The 21,191-nt window shown below is 42.0% G+C and overlaps 1 protein-coding gene across 3 annotated transcripts; it reads left to right on the top strand.

The window, feature by feature from the left end:
* Positions 1-192: 192 nt before the first annotated feature.
* Positions 193-20,326, top strand: tnpo1 (transportin 1). Of its 3 annotated transcripts, none has more exons than XM_084035127.1 (25): positions 194-341; positions 492-615; positions 1,925-2,000; positions 2,413-2,562; positions 3,143-3,249; positions 8,026-8,159; positions 8,692-8,773; positions 9,407-9,529; positions 10,068-10,186; positions 10,477-10,537; positions 10,748-10,916; positions 11,055-11,207; positions 11,298-11,523; positions 12,081-12,252; positions 12,494-12,580; positions 12,664-12,771; positions 13,304-13,462; positions 13,552-13,639; positions 13,719-13,817; positions 13,941-14,036; positions 15,794-15,830; positions 16,633-16,732; positions 16,807-16,881; positions 17,095-17,234; positions 17,350-20,326. In XM_084035127.1, exons 2-24 carry the CDS (start codon positions 511-513, stop codon positions 17,200-17,202), a joined length of 2,634 nt encoding a protein of 877 aa, XP_083891253.1. In that variant the 5' UTR covers positions 194-341; positions 492-510; the 3' UTR covers positions 17,203-17,234; positions 17,350-20,326. The 3 variants fall into 3 exon arrangements, 2 of the variants coding, with proteins under 2 accessions (XP_083891253.1, XP_083891252.1); XM_084035126.1 differs by having other exon boundaries at positions 15,755-15,830; XR_014598913.1 differs by lacking the exons at positions 15,794-15,830; positions 17,350-20,326 and having other exon boundaries at positions 193-341; positions 17,095-17,216.
* Positions 20,327-21,191: the final 865 nt, after the last annotated feature.

The following is a 21,191-nucleotide window of genomic DNA, read 5'->3' as shown; positions in this document are numbered from 1 at the left end:
CCTTTCTTTTTTTTCTTACAGCCATTTCTGTTAGTGTGTGGGGGAGAAAAAAAAAAAAACATGTGGAGGTGTAACAGTACATGCTAATTTTGTGTGTCGTGAGAACACATCTGGCACTAGGACCACGCAAGCCAATGTGTCAGCTGATGAGGAGCGAAGCAGCCAGATATATGCGTCGCGCGAGCCCGTATGGCCCGCAGCCTTCTTCTTCTTCTCCTCAGCTTGTTGCGAAAACGGATGTGACTGCTGTTACAGGCCCATGTCTGAAAAAACCCCAGACAGACGGTCACATTTCAACCGAAAGTCAGCCTCACTAGAGCACGTCAGCCGGGTCGAGACAGGTAAAACGCAACGGCTCTGTGTTTAAAAAACGAGTTGTGTCGAGGTGGCGACGTGACGTTAACGCGTTAATGGAGGTGCGCGTCGGTTCGTTGGAAGACAAAAAAAAATCCTCGGGTTGTTCGCTAATGTTGTGTCTTCTTCATCCGCAGCAGCAGCAGCAGCAGCAAGATGGAGTGCGAGTGGAAGCCAGACGAGCAAGGACTTCAACAGATTTTACAGCTGCTGAAAGAGTCCCAGTCGCCAGATACGTCCACGCAGAGATCCGTCCAGCAAGTATCCTTTCTTATTAAGAAAAACAGCGGATCATAACCCGCTTTAGGTGGAGCTCCACAGGCTAGGTAGCGGATGCTAGCGCTAGCCTGGGTGGTGGTTACCGTTATAAGCAGGTACGGTACGCAGGTGGTAACCGCTCAGTGTTTTTTTTTTTTGTCTCTTAAAAACGCATTTATGACACGACAGATTGACGTGTTACGACATCTTAATATATATAATATAATTATATGTAAACGTCGCGTGTTATTAGGCTTGTCAGAGCAGTTAATCGCCATAATACACCCTCACATAAATAAACAATAATACAAAACATAATAATTAATTAGCCAATTCATGCACTGATGTATATAATCTCCTGATGTTCTTCTTGCAGCATTATAATTATTACATGTAAATAATGCAATAATAATTCTGTAATGGTGTTTTTTTTTTATTATTATTACTAATGATGCTAGTAAATCATATTTTAAAATAAATGTCAGGGTGTTACACTAATGTGCACACACAAAAAAACGTTAAAATGACTGTTTTGAAAATGTCTGATTCTCTAGTCACAGGACAGTGAGGGGGAAAAATACATAAATTGGGGTATAAATCTATTCAAAACCTAATCTGAGATTACGACTACAATCTGAATCTGAAATAAATCCTCCCAAAAATGAATGTTTAGCGTTCAACACAAATAGGGGAGGGAAAAAATGAATAAAAACCTGAATGCGGCTACATTTATTATTATTATTTGTATTTATTATTTATTTGAGGTGTCACATTTCACGCCACAGAGAACAGTGAGGGATTTTTAAACAGAAAAAATAAACGTAATATGATGCCCCACCCAAGCAAACTAATTAAGTATTAGATGTAGACATAAAATCTTACAGATAAACAATAAACAGGCATGAAAGCTGCCTGGAAGATGTGTGGTTTTAGTAATTGTAGCTGTGTAAAGTGCATTATAAATATGCACTTTCATATCGGAGAACAATACATCCGCTGCCCCTGATGTCTTTTGTCTGGCGGCATGCTGATCCTAAACGACGTGCTTATGTAACGCTTCGTACGCGCTGCATCATCATCTCGTAGACTAGCTGCGTTATAGTCCTAAATACGCCATCTGTCTTGGTACGTACAGTATTCAGCCCCATCACAGGACATATTTATGACACACACACACACAGCATCATAGTGTTGCATTACACCACATGAACTTTTGCCCTTTCTACATATCTCCCCCCCCCCCCCCCCCAGTTATTACCACTAAACAGATCATAACATGCCATACGTCTTCTTCCTCAACCACTCCTCCCAGAGACTCGAGCAGCTCAACCAGTATCCAGACTTTAACAACTACTTGATATTTGTTCTGACGAAGCTAAAGTCGGAAGGTAAGCTCGCTGTGTGTGTGTGTGTGTGTTTGATTTGTCCCCGAATGTCTCAGACACTTTTTTTTTTTTTTTACGTAACATGTCGAGCGGGCAGGTCTGTTTGGCCGTGACTCGTCTGACCCGATGGCATCTCTGCCACGGATGATGTGGCACTCTGAATATGGGTCACTCTAATTTTAAACCTAATTCCTGGCCCCACTCAACTCTTGGCCTGACTGTCTGCACAGAGGATGACCCGAAATGTTAGGAAGCTGTCGCACTGTCGTGCCTAGTTCTGATTTGACAAATATCTCGAAATGAATAGATAATATTTCCTGCGTTCGTGCAGGGTGAAATGAAAAAGAATCTGCAGACGATAGAGATCTTGTAGCTTAAATTAATTTATGTGTCTTCCCCCGCCCCCCCCTTTAAGATGAACCAACGCGATCCCTGAGTGGACTGATCCTGAAGAACAACGTGAAAGCCCACTATCAGAACTTCCCTAATGGCGTGTCTGATTTCATCAAGAGCGAGTGCCTCCAAAACATCGGAGACTCCTCTCCCCTCATCCGGGCCACTGTGGGTGAGTCTCGTCCTCGGGGTCCACTGGATGTGACCGCTCGCCTTTTTTTTTTCTTCTTCTTCTTTCTTCTTATCTACAAAAACGTATCCACCCGAATATTTTTTATCTTTCCCGTAGTTCTGTGATGGTGTAGATTTATTTATTTGCTGACACAACACATCGAATCCAAAACTGAGTGCATCGATTATTGAGGAAAAAGTCTGTTGGCTGCAGTAGACGAGGTCAAAGCAAGTAAAAGGACAGTTGATTAACGTTTAACGTGTGATGGAGTTTCATTATGATGGATCATAGATGTTATTAATTAATATTAACATATCGGCGTGTTTCAGGGCAGTTTCTGGTGTTTTAGTTGTATTATTATTTGTATTTTAGACAATAACAAAAAAAAAACATTAATTCACATCCATAACATTCATACTTCCCTTTGAGAAAAGAAACTCATCCATTAAATAACAAATACAAGTGTACATAATGTAATAATTGTGTACAAATACATAATGTACACAATTATTTGTACATTCTTGTTCTTCATAGTTTTTTTTACACTCGTGTCACTAATAGTGAATCCCTCCCGTGACAGGGATCCTCATCACCACCATCGCCTCCAAGGGAGAGCTGCAAAACTGGCCGGGGCTTCTCCCTAAACTCTGCCTGCTGTTGGATTCTGAGGACTACAACACATGTGAGGTGAGGACGAACACGGGAGATGTAGGTGAGCTCTGATTTACAGGGACTGTTTTATACGATAGTATCTTTTAGCCAATTCCCTGTACCGATGATTGTGACCGGCAACAATTAAAATGAGGGAAAACATCAACATAAATGAGAGAAATCGGATAATATTTGAAATCTGAATACAATACTTCTTCTGACAACTCAGTTAGCATTAAACAAGGACACGTTTTCCATTTGTGGGATTCGTCCACATACTAGAATAAACCTGTTGGAAGTACTATGATGACCCCTCCAACCACCTTAATCTGCGAGCATTAGACCCAAACACAGCAGCGTCTATGCATGGCTTTATTTGGATATGATGGTAATGCAATTGTTATATTCTATATTTTTTCGTACATTTTTTGGTCATAGCTGTGTGTGAGGGAGAACGAGAGATTACTTGTGTGTGTGTGTGTGTGTGCACATTCTGGACTGTGTGTCATGGCACACTTGTGTTATAAGTAGGCCTGTCTGGGCACACGGTGCTGCCTGTCTGTTTATTTGTTTATCTATTCATTGCGGCGAGGGAATGGAGCTGGGTCAGCTATAAAGCGGCATCTGGATAGCGTCCTGCTGGCCAGATGAGAAGGCACAGCTTCACAGCTGGAGCAGCAGCCACAACTGCAGATTACCACAACATGGAAGCATTTATTCTTTCTATCCTTTTGACCAGAAAACCCGTATGACCCCGTTTTTGTGACCGGCTTTTATAACGTCGGCACAATGCAGTATTTTTTCTGTTTTTATTCTGCGCTTTAGTAGCCCATTATTACCCAAATCTTTGCATTTTGTAATATCTTTATTAGTTCTCGATTGCAACCAGTAGAAGTGCTTTATATTCATATTTGCATCCATCGCAGCAAACCGCTTAATCTACAACACAGCAGCTTGTAGTGGATGTTGGCTCATCTGATCTGGGGTAATGGTGCTGCACCCACAGGCTCACATAAACATCCCCGGGTCATGAATATGCCGTCGGCTGCACGTGCCCGTGACATCACCCTCTATAGGGAAGGTGGATCCGTTACACCGGGGGAACGCATAAATTATTCGCCGTGTTAAACTGCCGTGTAAATGCAGTCGCGTTGAGGGGCAGGAAATGCGTCCCGGCAGGATTACTCTCACGAGATACATATATTTGTCTGCACGGGTTCTGAAATGTACGGAAGAGGCGTGACGGCTGAAATGGCCCTCCTTGTAGCACCATGGCTGCTCTCTCTTCTTATAAAGCTCATTCAGAAGCCGAGATTTAGGTCAGCTATTTACTGCAGAGGATCTTGAAGTGTGTGTGTGTGTGTGTGTATGTGTGTGTGTGTGTGTGTGTGTTGTGTGTGTGGCTTAACACTGAACCGAGACCAATGTAGCAACTCCTCATAAGACCACACTATGATTTTTTTTTTTGAAAAGCAGCTTGGAGGCTGGAAAGCTTCTTAGTGGCTGATGTTGAAGATGGTTAAGTTGCTGCATGTATGAATAAAATGCTTTTCTAATCCTGTTGATGGACGGCGCGGAGTCGTTTTGCACCGCTCGTTTTCAAGTTTGCCGTTCGCCACGTTCACATCTGATATCCTGAGCAAATACATGTTTCCTCCGCCATTGATCTTGTTCATGTGTTTTCTATCCAGAGTACATTTACAGGCTGGTAGAGCCGTCGTTGTGGATATATACTGCGATAATGGATGTGCTTAATGCTCCAAGTGTCGTTAATTACAATAATGATGCTTATAAATTGACCTAAAGTATTACTAGAGGTGAGGTTTTACATTTAAAGGGGCAATAAATATCAGATGCTGGCACACCAGATGGGTTTTTTTTTAATATGGAGCTACTATCATATGACTTAAGGGCATTTTTTCTTTATTAGGAATGCTTTATTTCACCACCCTGCACTTGAAACCTTGTGGCATTTGACACTTATTTAAAAAGGCTTCTCCTTGATCTTCTGTGGCTTGTATTGCGCCTCATCTGTACACCGCTTTGGATAAAATACATGAATAAATGTAGAACTTGCACGTTATGCCGGTTGCCATGGGAAACTAATAGTTTGTGGTTTGTTTCCTTGAACATCTTTTATTCAGTTTGCCTGCAGATGTGCAACAAACCGGGATGAGCACTGTCTATTCTACAGCACATAACCAGATTTTTAAAAGTTGCTATAGAAACCCCTCAATAATCCACACCATAACCCCCATCTGCACCTTAATATCTATTTTGGGAATCTGTTCTGTGGCCGCCGGTGTACAGTTTCAGAACAGCGTGTGCACTTTTGTAATCTAAGGATCCAGAAACGGCGTGGAACATGTTTGATCAGAACGAGTCCTCCGTGTTGTACATATACAGTATATTAAAACGTGAGATGATCCTCATCACTCACACCGAGCCGGTCTGCAGTCCAGACCGGCTCCATATGGAAAGGTGCCCTGAGATTACTTCGGTAATGATTCGCCGTTATATAAATACGATGGAATCGATGTGGGGAGGAAGGAGAAGGTGTTGGATACGCCGTATAACTGAGAGTCAAGTGTAATGTCAAAGCTGGGGAGTATATTTATGGTGTTATTTGGCATTATAACCTATCAGCGTATTGTAATCCGAGTGGTTTTATGGCTGCAATTCTATGAGAAAACAAACATCCTGTTTTCTATGTGGGCCTGTAAAGATGACATACTGTGATTTGGAGCTCAGAAGCATGAAACAATATCAGCAAAGCATTTCAGAAAATACCGCTAATGGTTTCTCCCTCTGCTATCCACAATGCAGAACTATCAGAGTAATATATTATAGTCCTGAATCGCTGTATGTCCAGGCCCACAGGTGTGCTTAGGGAGCAGGACGGTTACCTGTGATATGACTGGTCGTCTCCCGTCACATGCTAGTATGCTAAAGGCTGAAAAAGGAGTTCAGAAGTCTATTTTTTTAAATGTACTGAAAGCTTATTATGACACCAAACTAAACCTCAGGTTTATGTTGGGGTTATTTGTAATACCCCCTGTTCCTGTCTTGTTTGTAGGGAGATCCCCCCCCCCCCCCCTCTGCTCTCTAAAAGGACAGGAGCAGGTGTGTTGGACGGCGAGTGTGATGTCGATGGGTGGCTTTATATAGGTTTGCCTGAGAGCAGTTTCACTGTTGTGATTGATGGCGGTTGGACGGTCGCGGCGCCGGTGTTGTGAGGATGAAGATGATACTCAACGATCACATGAAGACGCTTCGGTCACCCTCGTGACACTATTCACATTTCACGAGCAGGAGGATAAGTGGTGGACGTTTTTAGTCTACTTTTAACGCACGCCTTCGCTTTTCCACCGTCATCTGCGTGACTCGTGCATTCCCTGTTTTAATGACCTTCCAACCCCACGACTCGAAGGGAGGAATACGTTTCCTCTGATGGCCACGCCCACTTCTTTGCCCTTCTCTGTTGAAACGCCAACACCCTCGTTGCGTTGCGATGTCGGCGGGAGCAGCCTCGTGTCCGTTTCCATACCTTTTTTATCACGTGATGAGTTAATATGGATCCATGTTATAATGTATATGGAGCTGCATCTCAGTGTTATAGTGATTCCAGATATCTGATGCTGCATGATCCATTCATTCATTTTACAGAACAAAACATATATTTTATTACTCCGACTAGAAATGTTAATTAAGCTGACATGCTGTCCGGAATGTTCCAGAAAGCAGAGTGACTTCAGATATATTTACAGTCCGAGATATTCAGTATGCAGGGACATAAAATTAGAGAAAAGCTGGAATATTTCTGGAGTTTTTGCAAATTAAATCAATTAGTGGCTTCATTTCAACAACAATGAAACATCTCTACATCTGGTACACTGCATAGTATTTATGTGTCCCCAAAAGAAGCAGTCTTATTCATTTTACACGAGCCTGCAAGGTGAAAAAAAAAAAAAAAAAAGCGCCTCATCTGTATACCAATCAGGGAATTCACTGCGTTCACCTTGGTTCCATTCGTCTGCTTCTGTTTGCGACCTTGACACCGTCGTCTCCTCCTCACACACACACCCCCCCTCCTCGTCTTATTTCATCCCTTTTGGCTCCCTCCACATCATTTTTTTATTATTTCAGACCGTTCTGTATCTGTCATCTGAAAGGAATGCTGACATGGGAACGGTTTCCATAGAAACCCATCTCAGACACCGTCGGTGTCGGTGCCGTGCTGTTTCTTGTATTCGCCTTTTCATTTTTTTTTTTGTGGGAGAAAATCTGAAGTCTGCAGCGTCTTGTGAACATGCATACTAACCAGTGTGTGTGTGTGTGTGTGTGTGTGTGTGTGTGTGTGTGTGTGTGTGTGTGTGTGTGTGTGTGTGTGTGTGTGTGTGTGTGTGTGTGTGTGTGTGTGTGTGTGTGTGTGTGTGTGTGTGTTTGAAGGTTATTAGAGCAGAAGGGGATGAATCCTATTGAAGCTCATGGATGAAGGAGGAGGTTGGACATATTTCTGAGCACAAAAAAAACCAGGAATAAGATCCACTGTATGACACATCCTTATGTTTCATTCATTATGATGTTCCATTTGTTCAGCACAGAACCCGTAGCCCGTGAACATGTATGAACCATACGTTGAGAAGGTATGCCAGAAATGTCACGTCAAAGAAACAAAGTCGTTAAACGGGAAATCTAAATCCGTTCCAGCTCCACAGACACTTGTTTGAATAGTTGTTTAAAGAGCCTCGAGGTCAGGTGACTCAACCGTGGACATGCCATATTTACCTTTTCGTTTGACCCCCCCCCCAGGGAGCGTTTGGAGCCCTGCAGAAGATCTGCGAGGACTCTGCTGAGATCCTGGACAGCGACATACTGGATCGACCTCTGAACATCATGATCCCCAAGTTCTTGCAGTTTTTTAAGCACAACAGTCCAAAGATAAGGTACGGAGCTTTCTTCTTAGAATGTTTCCATCTTTATTGGCGATAAAGTGCCTACATCATATCACCGGTGCTCTGTATCGCTAAATCAGCGAGTTCAGGTATCAGAATGGCATTTTTTTTGCATTTTGATGTTCATGTTCTTCTACTGCTGCTTTCTAATTATAAGAATTACACTCCCAAAATGTATTGCAATTAATTGAATACTACATTTTGAAAAATAGGCCTTCCTTTAATTCTCCACTTCTCGGTTTTAGAGCGTTTCTATCAGTATCTTAACTCATAAATGAATCATCTCCCAGTGAGTATGATTTATGACGCAAATGCATTTCTTCACACACGTACAGTGTTTTTTATTTTTTATAAGACAAGCCTGTATAATTGTGCTGTTGAAGTGTCCGTCTCATAAAGCAACAGACGGAAGAAGAATAAAAAAGGCCTCTTATTCATATTTGGAGGTGGAATCAGTGGAATCAGAGTGGAGAGGGGAAGACAGTGTGTGTGTGCTTCTTAAGCGGTGCTTCTTGTTTGGCAGGTCTCATGCCATCGCCTGCGTGAATCAGTTCATCATCAGCAGGACTCAGGCTCTGATGCTGCACATCGACCCTTTCATCGAGGCGAGTCTGACTCCAACGCATCTTTATGTGTCTCAAAAACACACATCACCATATCAAGATTTGTTTTAAATCCCTTTTTTAAAAAAATCACGTTTCCTTTAAAAGCTCATGTGAAAAAGGTTCAAGTCGTGATTTGGGTTTTCCTTTTCATTTTATATATTTTTCCTCTCCTTTTTAAAGTGATTTTGCAATTCTTAATGTATTTATTTCATTGCTGAATGTGCTTGGAAGAAGAGATACAGAACATTAACTTTAAATAATATTAGTTGCCCACATTTGTATATAATAATGTAACAAAATACTGGCACTTTTAATCATGTATATCCTCAAAATGCCAAGCAGTGATAACATCTGCAGAAGCTAAAATACAAAACGGGAGAACAGCGACGTTGATGAGTTGTCTGCAGTCCATATGGAAACTAAGATCTGTGTTTATTTGCTTCAAAACATAAAGCAAATTACACTTAATGAGATATTGGCTCAAGATCACGCACATGTAACGTGTACGTACAGTATTGACTTTACCTCGCCCATATTCGTTCCTAAATGCACTTTGTATTTCAGACGCTACACGTTGATAATGAGCAGTATTACTTGTTTGCAGTAGTTTAAATGTGACGCCTCCGTCTGTAGAACCTGTTTGCGCTGGCGACGGACGAGGAATCGGAGGTGAGGAAGAACGTGTGCAGAGCTCTCGTCATGCTGCTGGAGGTTCGCCTGGACCGTCTCCTGCCACACATGCATAACATCGTAGAGGTGAGTTCGTTAAACACAAAAAAACAATTAATTCATACCGACTAACAAGTGCTTTTGTCCAGAAACTATTTAAAAGACAACTATTCAAAGTTAATATCTCAATTAGACACACTTTTGCACTCATGTCCCTTATGATAAAGACAGAATATAAGTTGCTTATATATCCATCAGCACTAACATAAATATGTGCTCGCATGCCAAATCCACAGCTGAAAATAGTCCCCAACAAATGATCTCCTGCTTCTGTTTGAGTGAAATTTAATTTAAAAAAAACCTACAATGCAGTTTTATTCAATGATTCAGCCTTTTTAAAGAATGGTAGGAAAGTCTAGAAAGAGCATTTTAGAGACAAGGGTTGCTTTTGTTTTTTTCATGGGATCTGTTGATGATAACAAAAATAGAATATTGCCACTATTGTTGTTTAACCATACTCTGCAGATGACACCCGGAGACACAGACGTGGTTGTGTGTTAGGCAGCAGATTGGAGTTTTATTGGCTCTTTTTTTGAATGTGTTTTATAATGACTTGATTTCTTAGTACATGCTACTGAGGACTCAGGACCTCGATGAAAACGTCTCCTTGGAAGCCTGCGAGTTCTGGCTCACTCTGGCCGAGCAGCCCGTCTGCAAGGAAGTGCTGTGTGGACACCTCTCCCAGTAGGACCACACACACACACACACACACACACACACACACACTGACACTCCAGTGGTGATATTGAAAGCCGTTTGATTTCATCCTTGACAGTAAGTTAGTGTAGACCTTGTGCTGTACCGGCTGATTAAGAACCCTGACTGTTGACCCCACTTGTAACATCTGTCACAACACACGTCGCAGTAAAACTGCGCCCGCAGCAGGAATCATATGTGAATGATTGCCCGTGGTCTCCGACCCGTCCTTGCCCTTTGTTCTCATCATTCTTTCCCCTCCTTTGGCTCGGCTCCAGGCTCATTCCGGTGCTTGTCAACGGGATGAAGTACTCTGAGATTGACATCATCCTGCTCAAGGTCAGTTTATATAGCCTCTAAGAGTTGGACCTGTAGGTATGGGGATGAATTGCCCCGTGACATACCGTTCAATTAAGTGCTCAGTGTAAACACATGTGAGCGTTTTAACATTTTAAACACTAAGTTTTGCAGATTTTTTTCCTTTTTTGAGATAAAAATGTAAGCAGCAACATACATGACTTTCTGTCATTACGCATTTTTCGCCACCAGGGGGACATCGAGGAAGACGAGGCCATCCCGGACAACGAGCAAGACATCCGGCCGCGCTTCCATCGCTCCCGCACGGTGGCTCAGCAGCACGAGGGCGACGGCATCGAGGACGACGACGACGACGACGAGCTGGACGACGACGACGACGCCATCTCCGATTGGAACCTGCGTGAGTCCAGCGGGAGCCGTGTAGATCTCCCTCCATCGTCATCTCCCGTCATCTCTCAACACGTGTTGATGGCTCCTCTTCTCTCTTTGTGTCATGTCCATGTTTGTCTGCGTGTCTCCCTGCTTTGCACCACGTTAGGTAAGTGTTCGGCCGCGGCGTTGGACGTGTTGGCCAACGTGTTCAGGGACGATCTGCTGCAGCACCTCCTGCCCCTACTCAAAGAGCTGCTCTTCCATCCAGAGTGGGTAGTCAAAGAGTCTGGCATCCTTGTGCTGGGGGCTATAGCTGAAGGTAAGAGCGGAGGTAAAGAGATATATCTCCCCCCCTCAGAATGTGGAAATCAGAAAAACCCACGTTTTGTTTCTCGATCCCTGTCCCCAGGCTGTATGCAGGGCATGATCCCATACCTGCCCGAGCTCATTCCCCATCTCGTCCTGTGTTTGTCTGACAAGAAGGCCCTGGTGCGCTCCATCACCTGCTGGACGCTGAGCCGCTATGCCCACTGGGTAGTCAGCCAGCCCCCGGACACTTATCTGAAGCCTTTAATGACGGAGCTGCTCAAACGCATTCTGGATAGCAACAAGCGTGTGCAGGAGGCGGCTTGCAGGTGAGATAGAAGTGTCACTCTTTACAGCACATTGGGAACCCTGCACCTCCTTTTGGAGCGGTGTCGACATGCATCCAGATTCCTTAAAGGTCCTTTTCTTATATTTAAATCCCCTAAAACGTCTGACCTTGACTATACTGACTTATATCGTTGCAGAGTTTGTGACGAGAGAGGTTTCCCATTCCTAAAGGGGCAGATGTCTGCTCTTCCCTTAAAACTAGATTTCTTATGTCACAAAGTCGTGTTGGCGTTTGCAAATTAGACAAGGGAAACAACAACAGGACACACCGGCAAAGAAACCTGAAACCTCCAGCGACGAGCCGACTTGTCAGTCTGGCAGAGAGCGAGAATTTGCATCAGCATCGTGGAAAGCAAACAATGACTGTGCAGTTTTTGGATGTATACCAGACGCTGGTATACAAACCATTAACGCTGTTACAAGCTAACAAACAAATAAAAGATGTTTTGCTCGTTACTGAGTTTGACAACCTCATCTGGGGATTTTTAAGCTGCTGAGTGGTAATGGTGATAAATTGTTTAATGTTTAATCTTTGTAGTGCCTTCGCCACGTTGGAGGAAGAGGCTTGCACGGAGCTGGTTCCCTACCTGGCCTTCATCCTGGACACGCTGGTGTTCGCTTTCAGCAAGTACCAGCACAAAAATCTGCTGATTCTCTACGACGCCATCGGGACGCTCGCAGACTCCGTGGGGCATCACCTCAATAAGCCGGTATGAAGTTTTTCTCCGTTTCGCCTCATATTTTCATATGAATATAAATTTAGCTCGCGCTATGTACTCATCCTTCCTTATTTCCCCTTTGTACCGGTTCTAGACGTCACACCCAGACACTAAAACAGGATTTGTTTGAGTGTTTGAGAGAGGAATGAGTCAGCGCAATTAAGCGTCTGTAACGAGCACACCCACTCATTAGTTGCTGAAAAGTGTTTGTTTAATCTGTGCTGTTTGTTAGGAATACATCCAGATGTTGATGCCTCCGCTGATCCAGAAGTGGAACCAGCTGAAAGACGAAGACAAAGACCTCTTCCCTTTATTAGAAGTGAGTCTCTGATGTCATTCGGTTACATAATGAGTCAGTGAACAGGCCACCGACCGTCTGTCTGCCTGTCTGTCTTCCCTCAGTGCCTGTCGTCCGTGGCCACCGCCCTGCAGAGTGGCTTCCTGCCGTACTGCGAGCCCGTCTACCAGCGCTGCGTCAACCTGGTGCAGAAGACGCTCGCTCAGGCCATGGTGAGTGTGTCGGGAACAGATAATCTCCTTATTAATCATAGGTGTGTTCATCATGAATTAAACCAGACAGTATAAAGACGTGGCTGCACCTGGGGGAATCCTGTATGGTGTTATTAAGAGCAAATGGTTTTCAAAAGCTAAAAACCAACAAATATGTATCGAAGCAGATTCAAAAATATGTAAATGATTACTTCTATTTTCTGTCTGACATTATTAGTGAAGCAGAAATACCGTCCGAGTATGAATAAACATGCAAAAAAGACAAATTACGTATTCAAATGTTGACTTGGTATTTGAATATCAACATGTCAACATGAAGCTTTGCACCCGGTGGAAGATAGTGCTTGTTGCACTGCCCCCTAGTGGCCAAATAAAATACATGAATGCAAACAGTCACACATCAATAAGAGAAGATGGACCTATAGTTTCAGGAAAGAGAGCCGACTTAATAATTCAGCATTTATAAGTTATTATAATTTGTGTATTTATTAGTTATTTGTATTAATAATAATAATTCAGCATTCTCTCCCAGCTTTATCAGTCTCAGCCAGACCAGTACGAGGCCCCCGACAAAGACTTCATGATCGTGGCTCTGGATCTCCTTAGCGGACTGGCCGAAGGTTTGGGAGGCACCATTGAGGAGCTGGTTGCCCGTAGCAACATCCTCACCCTCATGTACCAGTGCATGCAGGTGACGAAAGTGAATAACGCCGCTTATCTGATCGGCTGATAGCGTCGCTCGCATTGTTCACGCCTTTACGTTGCTGTGACTGTTTCCAGGATAAAATGCCAGAAGTGCGTCAGAGTTCTTTCGCCCTGCTGGGAGATTTAACCAAGGCTTGTTTCCAACACGTCAAACCCTGCATCGGTATGTTCCGTTCACTCTCAAACCCTGAAAAACACGTTGTTGGATCTGTTCCTCAGCTGACTCGCTTTCCTTCTTCCAGCTGATTTCATGCCCATACTGGGTACCAACTTAAACCCAGAATTAATATCAGTGTGCAACAATGCAACATGGGCAATCGGAGAGATATCTATACAAATGGGTGAGTGCCTCGATTCCACGTCATATTCACGTTATTAAAATGCCACGGTGAAGAGTCAACGTGTTTCCTTTCCCACCGTTTTTCCTCACCGTTCCTGCACCCTCACCGTTCCTGCACCCTCAGGCTCAGAAATGCAGCCGTACATTGCCATGGTGCTGCACCAGCTGGTGGAGATCATTAACAGGCCCAATACCCCAAAGACTCTACTGGAGAACACAGGTACCACTAGGTGGCAGCGCTGAGCCGGCCAGCCAGGTCACCACACACAGGGAGGTGCTCACATTCAGCCAGGCTTCACCACACGTAGTACTTAGTTTTAATCTCTCTAACTTAAAAAAAGAAAAACCCTTCCCGAGCCATGGGCCTTTACAGGTTCGGCCGGTTTCACTAAAAGAATGCAAAACATTTCGGCTAATGATTTGCAAACCTGGCAGTGTACAGCCTGTAATTGGAGAATTCAAAAAGAAAAACAGAAACCTTGGACAAGCCCTGTTAAAATGAAATTCTTGACACGTGAATCAGGCGAAACCATGTAAGTGCCCGGCCTCGGAATGAACTGGAATTAACGTCAGGTGAAGTAGAATACTGAACAAAAAACGCAAAGCACAGGCAGCCTCACATAGTTACTGTTACCATGAGACGTTTTCCTGAACACTTAAACAATAACTACTCGTAGATGATTGAGAGAACACCTAATCTGACTAACTGAAGCCAGGGAGCATTTTGAAAAGAAGAAAAACGGGTTACACTGTGCTCTTGTTTTAACAATTGGAAACTATAATTTGATGAGTCAAAGACGCATTCAAGGGCGACGTGTAACCTGCGCTAAATTAAACCCTAAGGAGTCTGTAGATGTGTTCCTGTTTGTTTGCCGTCAGTTTATTTGTTGCTTTGATTTACTGTTCTTTAAATGTGGATGCATTCTCTGCCAATAGATGTTAAATGTTGTTTAAGAATGGCCAACGTTTGATGCAGGATACATGAGAATTAGCTTGATTTCACCCTTTTTGTTGCATGTTTTCAATGAGTTAATTGAAAACACAACGGTGAACAAAATGGACCAAATTATGCAACAACAAAACAAAAAAAACACTTTGGATGTGAATTTTAATGTGAGATTTCCCAGAGGAGCGGTTTATGACTGGGACGAGATTCAAACAGCCACGTAACACCGCCGTCCTCAAGGTGGATGTGGCCGTTTTCCATCAGCTTATCCTGCACTGAACTTTATTCTAATGAGCATACCATCTGCTTTCTGCATGTGTCATTGGACTGTTCATAAATGCCTGTTTGTTAATGAGAATGTTGCATAGTTTTGTGTCTCTTAAACTTAGGTCCTCCCTCCTCTCTGCCTCATAAGAACCTGCTGTGCTGGATACTAGTCTCCCTCCATGTAGTTGGCTTGGAGTAATCTTGTCATTTCTTTTTTTTTTTTTTTTTTTTTTCTTTCAAAAGAACAAAAAAAAAAAATCTTGTTTGTTATGGAAAATTAACATTTGTGAGTTTAAGGGAGAAATCTCTTGTTTAGGCCACACATGCACTTTACATTGAGACCTATATTTTTAAATCAAGCTAATTTCAAACACCTTCTAGATTTGAATCTCGATCCATATGATTTGTGAAAGCAGATGCCATTGTTTGCCTTTTTTCTATGAATGTCCTGTCAAAGTTGTCAATGTGTTCTCCCTTAAACGTGTTGTATGTTTTTTTGAGAGTGTCATATTTTACATTCCTCCCCCCCCCCCCCCTCCCCCCTGCGACTGAAGGGGCAAGCAATAATCAACACTAGTGAAATCTTCTGTTTATTATCATACACAGATTCTGTTGATTTCTGTCTCTGAGTTGTTTGTTTTTTCTTTATTTTTCTCCTCCCCCTCCTCATTGCTCATGTCTTGGTTGGCGTTTGGTGGTGTGTAACCGTGATTGCGTTACCTTAGCAATAACAATTGGTCGTCTTGGTTACGTTTGTCCTCAAGAGGTGGCACCCATGCTACAGCAGTTTATAAGACCCTGGTGTGTATTATTCAATCTTTTATTTAATTCATCTCCTCTGTGCTTTCTTCCTATCTTCTCGTCTGTCTCCTGTTGCTCCCCCTCTTTTCCTCTTTCCTCACTTTCCTTCTCTAAAGAAGTCAGTTTTTTGTTCTTTTCCTTATCAGTTTGTAATCATTGCCAGCCATGTGACTAACCCTGTCCTCTTTTAGGTCCTACTTGTGATTTTTTTTTTATTTTGCCTCAGTAGCACCTTCATGTATTATACATTTAATTTCTAGTATTGTTAATTTTTTTTTTTTGTCATTGTTAACTGTGGCTAACCTAAAAGATGCATGGGATCAGATTTGTCACATGCCTGCTGGTTCAACAACAGAGAAAGGATGCGGTCTTAAATCCCTTTCTCGTATAGTCGTCGCCCAGCTGCATGTGCCTGTCCCAAAAAAAAAAAAAAAAAAAAACATGACCCCAAACCTTCTCTAGTCAATCTTTTCTTAAAAAAAAGAAAAAGTAATGTTATTCAAGGTGCTATAGATGAGGATCTGAACACACAACTCATAGACAAACGTTATAATAGCTCAAAGTAAACAATGTTTTGATTTCTTTTATTTTGATGCATGCCTGATTTGTTGTTGATTATCTCTCAGGTCATAATGTATACAAACAGAATAATGTGTTTTAACTGAGGACGTATTGATAATAGGAAAACTTAATTAATGATTGGAAGTAAGCTTTATATTTTAGGTATTTGTAGTCATTCAAAAGTAATTTGTGTTATTTTTTATTGTACTGTGATGTTAAATCGGCTCGTCCCTGTTGTCAGGTGCACCTCTCTACGAAATATAAGAGACAATGAGGAGAAGGACTCTGCGTTCAGAGGAATCTGCACTATGATCAGTGTGAACCCCGGAGGTGTAGTGCAGGTGAGCTCCAGCAGGTAACCACCATCCCTGTGTGTGTGTTGAAAACGTGTCCTCACCTGTCTTCTCTGGAACAGGACTTTATATTCTTCTGCGACGCAGTGGCCTCCTGGGTGAATCCAAAGGAAGACCTCCGAGACATGTTCTACAAGGTAACAAAACACATTCAAAAAAACTCATTTAAAATGGATTCAATCTATTGAATTTGAGTCAAATATCCCCTCAGTCACCTCGTCTGCCCCCCAGAGGCCAAATGAAGGGACTGCAGTGTCTACACTTGACCTAATGATGATGATGAATCTATTTTTGACGAGGCGGCGTCTCTCTCTCTCTCTCGTTACAACCTCGCCATGTTTGATTTTCAGATCCTTCACGGCTTTAAGAACCAGGTGGGCGAGGACAACTGGAGGCGCTTCTCAGATCAATTCCCCATGCCGCTGAAGGAACGGCTGGCAACCTTTTACGGGGTGTAACTGTTTCCACAGCGGTGCGCCTCATCACTGGGGTCAGTTTACCCCCCCCCCCCCCCTCCCGTGTCATTTGAAAACCAAAAAAATCAGTGCTAAATATAAATTTGCGTTCTAACGAAGCCTCTCTTTTTTCTCTCTCTCTCTGCGCAGGTCATTCACTACGGGAAACAATATAGGGAACCTCTTTTACCCAGGGAACATGTTACCCTTTACCGGGGGGAAGGGTCTGCCTGCTGAGGGGGGAGGGGAAGGGGTGCGGACCCCCTCCCCGATCCTGAAGGGCGGGGTGGGAGGGAGGTGGTAGCTGCAGTGCTCGGTGCCCCCATTGCACAGGCAAAGGGGGACAGGGACTGCCAGGACAACCTTATCGTGGGAGGAAAATTCATGTTATCGCGTCTCAATCGGAAAAAATAATGAAATCCATCACCCTTTTTTTTTTCTCTCCATTCCCCCCCCCTCCAAAAAAAAAATCGCATTTTTCAAAACTACTGAAAAGAAATGTAAGCAGAAGACTTTGCAAAACTCTGTAAAGCATTTGCTCTTTAATTCTGGTTAGATGCACATGAGTGGTGCAGAAAATGGTCAAGCGTGTGTGTGTGTGTGCGCATGTGTGTGTGTGTGTGTGTGTGTGCATGTGTGTGTGTGTGTGGGGTACCAGACTCGTACCAGTAGAGTAGACTGTCAAAATAAAAGGGGAGTTAAAGGTGGATAAAGAGGTCTTTATATAAATAAGCTTAAAGCTAAGGAGTAGGTGAAGTGTCATATTGGACTCTGGAAAATATAATTGTATAATGCTGCATATCACCACCAATAAGTTATCACCTATATAGGTATTTTTTTCCGTGTTTCTGTTCTTTCATCAGGGACACAGCTGTTGATTATGTCACTGGAGAGCACAAGGTGTGTTTGTGTTTCAGAGCAGCTTTTCTGGGAATAGGTAGCATGCTTGTATCATTGTGAAAAGCTGTGGAACATTCAGTGTCATCGCCCGTTTGGTGAGGTTTCCTTTCTTCGATCTCGCCATTTGATCTATTTACAGGACTTTTTCTGTTCCCTCTACTCGGGAGATTTACGGCAAAATCAGCCGTAACGTAGCATGATTTGGGGTTTTTTTTCTTCACACCGGGGGAAAAAGGTGTAAAATCTTGGCTGTGACGTGACGTGGACATTCATATGAAGCACAGCAGGAAGCTTTAGATGCGTACTTTTACGCATAGGAGACACCGCAATGAGATAAAACCTGTTGTTGTGTTATTTTTCATGACTTTGGGTGTCGGAACATGCAGTCCCATCGAGTGAATGCTAAATGTTTCTTTCTCAATGTAACTGATCGTTCTTGGTTGTTTGGCTTCCTGTGCTCAAAGCATGATCTTGGGGATGATTGTATTGTTTTTGGGGGGGTGGTTGTGTTTTTGTGGGGTACTCTCATCTTCTTGCATGTTGGTGGCCCCCTCACAGCCCAGCGTTTTAGTGGGAGGGGGGGTTGAAGGTTAATTTATGTATCGCAACACTGGGACTTTTTCTTTTTTTAACAACATCACATAAGAATCTTTGCTGGAGTGTTCTCCCCCTAAACGTTGACCCCATAGCTGGATGTATATTAGTTTTTTAAATACTGTGAAACTACAATTTGTTCTCGTCTCTGGTTGTTATATATTTTATAAAGCGTGTAAGTGTTTAAGTTACAGACGGCCTGAATGTATTCCATGATGGGAAGATTTTTTAAAATGTTTTTTTAAATGCCCTGCCAGTCATTTTTCCTCTGCTGGCCAGAGTAATAACTGCAGTATTTTAACCCCTTTTTTGTGACGTGCACTTAAAACAATTTAAATGGCAAGTGCTTTAAATTTAATGATGTAGCCAAAAAAAATCCTTCGGAAAACTAACGTTTTAACAGATTGTATTAAGTACAAGTATTTCCCTAATGCAAAGTATCTCAATGCAATGGGGTCATTAGATTGTGGAAAGTTCTTTTGTCTTATACACACAATATAACAATATAGAACTGATCTCTTTAGATTTGAACATTTCACGAGGTGAGAATACGGGATATGAATAATGCATCATGGAATACAGAGGCAGGAAACTGTGTGTGCCACATCGTTTTGTGTTTTCAAGTGATTTTGTCACATTCCAGCTGTTTGGCATGAAAAAAACGGGAGTCGTCATGGCTTGATGGGGTGTGTGTGTGTGTGTCTGTTATTCATTCATGGAAAGAGTGTATGTCTATACCCCCCCTCCCCCCCACTACTGTGCTGTGTTTGACTTTACTGCTGCTATACATCGTAGTTGTGTTTCACTACTTGAATACGTGTTTTCTATGTGTTAACCTCAGGTCGTCCGTGTTCAGTGTTACCTGTTTTCATTTCCCCTCAAAAACACGTGTTTTTTTATTTTAATGCATCTCCTCTACCACATCTTAACGAATAGCAAAACTCTCGTCCCTTCATATTCAAAGTGGGTGACATTAATGTTATATGTGTGCAACACTGCTAGCTGTCGAATGTGATTATTGCAAGGGGGGGGGGGGGGGGGGGGGGGGGAAATGGTGACTTGCACATATACTTCATGTACTTTTTCGTCAGAAGTGATTGTTAATATTTAGCGTAATGTGTACACTATGCCTTGAGAGCAAATACTTTGAGGTTTTGTCTGTTTTTGCAATAGATATACAGTAACTGTATCTAAAGAGACTTTAAAAGCAAAGAGGTGGGCTGACGACTCACAAAGATGATTTGCAAATCTTTTAAGTTTTGACTTTCTATGAAGCTTTACGGAGAAAAAAAATTGTATTTTATAAAGCACCCGCCAATGTTAAGGAATGTCTAGTCAAATAACTCCCGTATTTCTCATTTAGCCTTCAAACTTGATTAGACGATCTGCCTTCATCATTTTTGCTAATAAAAAAGCAACATCATTTTGATAGATTTCATTTTTTTTTAATAAGCTGCTGAATTTAAAAAAAAAATTAAAAAGTAATACTTTTGGGGCCACCAAATATTTTGGATCATGCAAAGAATCTATATTGTACTGTAGTAATTTTGTAATATTTGTAAGATGATATAGTGGATGTGACTGGTTACCATTGCTTGATTCTGTACATTGTTCCAATAAATCGTTTACATTATTTGTGTATTTCTTCTCAGAGCTGCAGCTGCACAACATTAACATACAGTGAAATATAGAGGAGGTAGAAACTCGGTATTCCTGGTATCAGGAGAAAAAAAAATGTTTTCATCCCGTGTTAAATTTACACAGAAACAATGAGGATTGAAGACGATTCGTGAAAGCAGAGGATCTATTTATCTGTTCTTTTAGCTTTGCTTATTGAAGCTGAGTAAATTGATTATTTGATCATTACAAACCCGTCTGCTAAGGCAGCAGCCCTAGAAGCCCACATTGGAAATATCACATTATGATGTCATCAAGGTAACATGATATGTCACTGCAAAGTGCCTTCCTATTTATATCACTGCAACAGCTCACACTCGACCATTTTCATTTTAAACCTGTTTTTGTGATGATCAGGAAGGAAAGGTTTTCCCAACTTTTGTTCAGAGCTGGGTTGGAATATATTATTATATTATTTAATTTAGCATTTTTATTAATTCTGCCTATTGTGTATATATATATATATTTATTTGGCATGACATTTGTTTATTTTAGTGTTTTTTCTGTTTTCAATCAATACAAACATTAATTTCTCTACGTATTCAGAATGTATCCTCCGCAAATCTTTTTTTTTCTTTCCCAAAACTTTATTTAGAACAAGTACAATACAGCTTCTCACAGGGATATAGAATTTGCATTTCACAAAAAAACATTATCAACATATACTTAAAGCAGCAAAGCTCTATTGACAATACATTAAGGTACATACATAAATGAATAAAAACAACATAAAGTACATAGTATGTACATTATAAATAATTATATAATTCATTAATATTTTTTATTTATTTTATTTTTTAATGTAACCACTCTTAACATTC

This window comes from Eutrigla gurnardus (genome assembly GCF_963514095.1).
Source record: "Eutrigla gurnardus genome assembly, chromosome: 19".
In the NCBI taxonomy this organism is placed as follows: Eukaryota; Metazoa; Chordata; class Actinopteri; order Perciformes; family Triglidae; genus Eutrigla; species Eutrigla gurnardus.
The sequence above is the reverse complement of the archived record's forward strand: the minus strand, read 5'-3'. Positions and strand labels throughout refer to the sequence as shown.

Excerpts from the sequence above, each read along its gene's own strand:
- tnpo1 (XM_084035126.1), top strand. The coding sequence starts at position 511 with ATGGAGTGCGAGTGGAAGCCAGACGAGCAAGGACTTCAACAGATTTTA. Across the intron at positions 2,563-3,142 it reads CCTCATCCGGGCCACTGTGG|GGATCCTCATCACCACCATC; the intron begins GTGAGTCTCGTC and ends CTCCCGTGACAG. Across the intron at positions 10,917-11,054 it reads CATCTCCGATTGGAACCTGC|GTAAGTGTTCGGCCGCGGCG; the intron begins GTGAGTCCAGCG and ends GCACCACGTTAG.